Raw genomic sequence first — 5,877 nt, 5'->3', positions numbered from 1 at the left:
TTTTGCTACAGATAATGAATATACAGTACGAACAACAAGTGCTTGGTGACTAATCACTAACAACATACATATTCGCTATATATGCCTAATTGCCTATGCACACGGCAAAAAATCATAGCTGGCCTCGACTGGTAGATCTGCCACCTCCTGCTACTTCAGTACGTGGTATTTCAGCCCCTTCCTATCATCGGCGGCATCTATGAAGACGGTCGATCCTTGGCATGCTTCTCCATTGACCAGCATGTCCACGAGAACTCTCGTCACATTCTTCTTCATCCACCTCTTAATAGGCCTTGCGCCATACACCTGCAATATACAGTCCATGTATATGCATCGTAAGCGGGACATACATACAAAAGACTACGCAGATAAGTAGTGTGATTTGGTTTGGTGATGAAAATAACATGTACTTACCGTGTCGTGCGACTCTGACCAAATGACGTCCAAGGCAGCATCTGATGCAAACAAAGAGATGCCCTTGTTAGCTGCCATAGCAACGACACTCTTCATCTGGATTTTCACAATCTCCCTCAGGTCGTCATGTGAAAGCGGCTCAAATATTACAGTCTCACTCAGTTTGTTGATGAATTCAGGCTTGAACCGTTTCTCAACCTGCAAGATCAGGTAAATATGACGATCAGCAGAGTGCCCAACTTGACTTTACAAGTGACAGTCTGGGATACACATACCTTTTCCATAAGAAGATCCCGTGCAGTTTCCATGTTTTCTTCGGCCATTCCAGCTGACAGGTTCTCTGCTCCTAGATTTGAGCTCATGATGATGATAGTATTCTTGAAATATACGCTCCGTCCTTTTCCATCAATCAACATGCCATCATCGAGGAGTTGAATGAGAACCTTGAATATCGAGGGATGCGCCTTATCCGCCTCGTCAAAAAGAACAACGCTATATGGTTGGCTCCTTACTTTATCAGTAAGCTGTCCATCTTCTTCATAGCTTCAGAAAGTCAAACGAAAAAGTGAGATATGAGAAGGAAGTTCAGGAAAGAAATACGTGTGCAAAGAGCATGCAAGTTTAAACCTTCGAGGTCCTCCAATGAGGCGCGCCACAGATCCACTGTCAGCATATTCAGACATGTCAAAGCGGACGAACATCTTCTCATTGTCAAACAGCTTCTCGGCAAGTGCTTTCGCAAGCTCTGTCTTCCCAACACCAGTCGGCCCCAAAAATAGAAAAGAACCGATTGGTTGGCCAGATTGATCAAAGCCGACCCTCGAACGTAGCACTTCTTGCGCAATCAAATTAATAGCTTCATGCTGTCCAACGACTCTCTCATGCAATCTGTCTACTAGGTGGCTGAACTTTTCTTCCTCTCGGCCAAGTGTAGTGATCGGAATTTTAGTCCATCGGCTCACAACCTTCATATAACGAAAGAACATGGCATGAGCATCACATTGAAACAAATGGAGACTACTACTCATACAGATTCGATTATTAGCAAGGAAATGTGAATTTACCTGTGCAATATGACATGGACCAACGGTTAGCTCCTCCACTGCATTTATAGTGCTAGTTTTCTTATCTCTAATTTGTTTTGGTTGATGCAACTTCACAGAAGTGCATGCCTCGTCCATCAGATCAATTGCTTTATCAGGAAATTGGCGACCTGAAAACAACAAAATCGACAATGTATTCAAGATGCTGCACAAACCTACAAAAGTAAACCTACAAAATGCACAAATCTTATCATGAACGTACCTGTAATATAACGGCCGGCGAGCTGCGCAGCAGCAACCAAAGCGTCGTCGCTGATTATTAGTCCATGGTAGTCTTGGTACCGCTGCTTCAGCCCCTGCAGGATGGCAACGGTTGCCTGGACGGTCGGCTCGTCGACGTCAACCCTTTGGAAGCGCCGCTCGAGCGCGGCATCCCTCTGGATGTATTTGCGGTACTCTTCGGTTGTGGTGGCGCCTATGCAACGGATGCGGCCACGGGCCAACGCGGGCTTGAGGATGTTGGCAGCGTCGCCGGTGCCGCCACGCTGATCGCCGGCACCGACAATCATGTGCATCTCGTCGATGAAGAGGATGAGCTTGCCGGCGGAATCCTCGGCCTTCTTGATGGCATCCTTCAAGCGCTGCTCGAACATGCCGCGCCAGTGGGTCCCCGCAACCATGGCCCCGACGTCGAGCTCGGCCACGCGGGCCCCGGCGAGGGCTTCGGGGACCGTCCCAGCAGCGATGCGCCGAGCGAGGCCCTCGACGATGGCCGTCTTGCCGACGCCGGCAGGGCCGACGAGGGCGGCGCAGTTCTTGGAGCGGCGGCAGAGGATGCAGATGACGCGGTCGATGTCGTCGTCGCGGCCGATGACGGGATCGGAGGCGCCGGCGTCCAAGGTCCTGAGGATGACGGGCGTGGAGAAGGGCTTGAGCTGTTGCGACAAGAGGCTCCACACTATTGCCCACGACAAACCAACGCTAGTAACGGCCAATACCCTAGCCAGCATAGCCTGCTCCATCTCTTCTCTCTTGTATTTCGATCCAAACAGTGAGGAAGAGGAGCGATCTTCTGATTTCTTTGGTACACCGCCGGAGTCGATGGATTTCTGGCTTTCAAGGGTACACAAATATATACTCCTATCTAGCGCAGCTGATAGAGTAGTAAATCACGACTCGGTGATGGACTCAAATCAAGCACCAACCCTACTCGGACACCTCCGCATCGATCGTCCGATCTGGGCTCACTCTCACCTCCGGAGCCGTCTCATGGACTCACGCATAGCCGGCCGATCATACTCGTTCCCCTGTCCATCTGTCTCCCCGCAAACTATTACCTCCGTCTCGGCCTCGCACTAGCAGCACCCCACCGGCGAGCTTGCGACGCGCCGTCGCTCGCGGCACCGCACCCCAACGCCACGCTCGCAACACCCACCATGGGCAAGCTCGTGCCGGTCCATGTAGCCGCTCCCCGCATCTTCTTTGCATTGCCGGTGACGCCCGCTCGTAGCATCGACGCTTTGCCGCAACCGGAGCAGCGCTGCCCGCAACGCAGCACCGGCGAGAGCCACCAGAGGGATAAGTGCCACCGTCCCCAACCCACAACACCAACCACCACCGGCCCCGTCCCTCCCAAACGTCGTTCGCCGCTCCGGACTATGCTCAGGCACGTCCTACTCCGTCGAACATACACTTCGCCTGCCATGTATTTGACGAAACGTCAAACTTCTTTTCTCATTTTGTTCAGTTAAGGATTCGACAAATAAAGAGTTTGATAACAATGAGCTTGATGACTACATGTTCAAGGAGTTCATTGATTCGTTGGATTCAGACATCATTGACGATGAAGATGCTGACATGATGGCAATGAAGTTTAGCTTAAAAAAATAATGTATGCAAAAGATGCACTGAGGAGAAATAGTAAAAATCTTATCATCTTTTCTAAATATATGTGACCGTATTTCAGTACGAACACTATTGGCCGCACGTTTTGAGTACTAACATTTCTAAGTGCAGGAAATTTTTTTGTCTTGACAGCATCAAGATCCTCAAGCCATGAAACATAATGACTTGTCTCCTCGTAGTTTAGTTCAGCCCCGGGACAGTGGACGGTCCTGTCTACCAAGCGCCGGACATGTTTGCTTTATTGGAAATAAGCTGTCAATATAAATTGAGATCTATTAATTATTCAACTGGTTCAAATAATCTCATATCGAAGACATAAATATGGTTGAGAACTCACATAATGATAGAACTGGAGGCGTCTGCACATCGACCCAGATGTCTCTATTACCTTCAATATCATTTTCCGGACGAATATCAAAGGTGATAACCATATCAGGCTCAAATGCATAAGCCTTGCATAGTGCTTGCCAAGTTTTGCATTCAAAATAGGTGTATGTGTCTGCATTGTATAATTTGACGTTGAAGGTATAACCATGCTCGGTCTTCAAGTAACTCTTTTTACCTTCATAGTTTCGTTAGGACTGAAACCTATCTTATCGAAGACAAAAAATTCTTGCATGGCAGGGGATACGCTAGTAGAATAGTGAAAAATTAAAATTAAAAGTTGAAGCAAATGAAGCATAAGTCATGCTTAATTACGAAAAAAGACTTGTCGTTGTGACTTATTGTATCCACTTCGAAGTTCTCATCCAGCTTGATGCTGAAGCGTCTATCATCAACTAGAAAATTTCTGCCGCACAGACGGCGTTGGTCTTTGCAGTATTCGCACATAATGAAATCGTGATCGTCGTCAGACGACATTCCTATGTTCATAGGTGAAACATTAAACACTTATTAGTTCTATTAATTCAACTAATTCTGTTAATTCAACTAGTTCAACTAATTAATTCAACTAATTCAACTAAGCACTTACGAAAAATATACCTAAATAAAGTAGCTCAACTAATTCAACTAACTAGTTCAACTAATTAATTCAACTAATTCAACTAAACTAGTTCTATTAATTTTCTTACTAAAAATAAGGTAGCTAGTTCTATATAATAAAATGTTAATTAGATAATGAAATCTCATATAACTAAATTAAATATATATCTAACATATAATTTATATCTAATTCATCTAACATTTGACATTATATCTAACATATGTTCATATATAGGTGAAACATTACACACTTACTAGTTCTATTAATTCAACTAAATAAACTAGTTCTATTATTTCAACTAAGCATTAACTAAAAATAAACTAGTTCTATTAATTTCTTACTAAAATAAAGTAGGTAGTTCTATATAGTAATATTTTGATTAAATCATCAAATCTCATATACCTAAATTTTCTTACTAAAAATAACTAGTTCTATTAATTCAACTAATAAATTACTAAAAACAAACTAGTTCTATTAATTTTCTTACTAAAATATATAAAGTAACTATATATAGTAATATTTTAATTAGATCATCAAATCTCATATACCTAAATTTTCTTACTAAAAATAAACTAGTACTAATTCAACTAGCTAGTTCAACTAAGCATTTAGTAAAAATAAACTAGTTATATTAATTCAACTAGTTTAAATAATCTCTTATACCTAATTAATTAATATCTAGCTAATTCATCTAACAATTGACATTACTATTTAACTTCTCTATCTAATTCATCTAACAATTGACATTAATATTTAACTTCTCTATCTAATTCATCTAACATTAACATTCTAGCATTCTTATCTAGGTAATTGATTTATATAAAAAACATTTATATATAACTGACATTTATATATAACTGACATTTCTAATATTTCTATAACTAAAAACAGAAAAATTTCTAGCATTTCCATAAATAAAAAACATAAAAATTTCTATAACTAAAATTTATAACTAAAAACTAAAAAACAATGTGTGTGTGTGTGGACATGGCGGCCGGGGCAGGATCTCACCGGCGAGGCGAGGCGACCGGGGCGGCGACGGGGACGGCGACGGGCGACGCCGACGGGGATGGTGACGACGGGGATGGCGACGACGGGGATGGGGACGGGGACAGGCCGGGCGGGGAGGACGGGACGACGGGGCGGGGCGCGGCGACGGGGACGGCCGGGGCGGCGACGACGGGGATGGGGCGGCGACGGGGGCGTCGACGAGGGGTGGCGACGGGGGCGTAGAAGGGGGCAGCGACGGGGGCGGCAGGCGACGGGACAGAGGAGAAGAAGCAGATGAGAAACTGAATTTTTTGAAGTGTTTTCTTATATAGGATGGGCCTTTAGTACCGCTTGGAGCCACCAACCGGTACTAAAGGCCAACTTTGGCCAGGCCAAGAGGCGGGAAGAGCAATCTTTAGTACCGGTTGGTGGCTTTAGTACCGGTTGGAGCCACCAACCGGTACTAAAGACCACTCTTTAGTACCGGTTAGAGCCATCAACCGGTACTAAAGGTTGTGCGCTGCCACCCGCGGTGCACAA

At 44.6% G+C, this 5,877-nt stretch overlaps 1 protein-coding gene across 1 annotated transcript; it reads right to left on the bottom strand.

Annotated features, from left to right (window-relative positions):
• Positions 1–136: 136 nt before the first annotated feature.
• On the bottom strand, positions 137–2,258 carry LOC125523811 (chaperone protein ClpB1-like). Its single transcript, XM_048688881.1, has 6 exons — positions 1,720–2,258; positions 1,479–1,627; positions 1,042–1,379; positions 690–957; positions 415–612; positions 137–306 (listed from the first exon to the last, which is right to left on the bottom strand). Exons 1-6 carry the CDS (start codon positions 2,135–2,137, stop codon positions 151–153), a joined length of 1,527 nt encoding a protein of 508 aa, XP_048544838.1. The 5' UTR covers positions 2,138–2,258; the 3' UTR covers positions 137–150.
• Positions 2,259–5,877: the final 3,619 nt, after the last annotated feature.

Source organism: Triticum urartu, chromosome 7 (assembly GCF_003073215.2).
Source record: "Triticum urartu cultivar G1812 chromosome 7, Tu2.1, whole genome shotgun sequence".
Taxonomy (NCBI): Eukaryota; Viridiplantae; Streptophyta; class Magnoliopsida; order Poales; family Poaceae; genus Triticum; species Triticum urartu.
Note: the sequence above shows the minus strand (reverse complement) of the source record. Positions and strands in the feature narration are given on the sequence as shown.

Coding starts and splice junctions, on each gene's coding strand:
- LOC125523811 (XM_048688881.1), bottom strand. CDS start 2,137: ATGGTTGCGGGGACCCACTGGCGCGGCATGTTCGAGCAGCGCTTGAAG. Junction 1,380..1,478: donor GTCCATGTCATATTGCACAG/GTAAATTCACAT, acceptor CGTTATATGAAG/GTTGTGAGCCGATGGACTAA. Junction 613..689: donor GGGATCTTCTTATGGAAAAG/GTATGTGTATCC, acceptor CTGATCTTGCAG/GTTGAGAAACGGTTCAAGCC.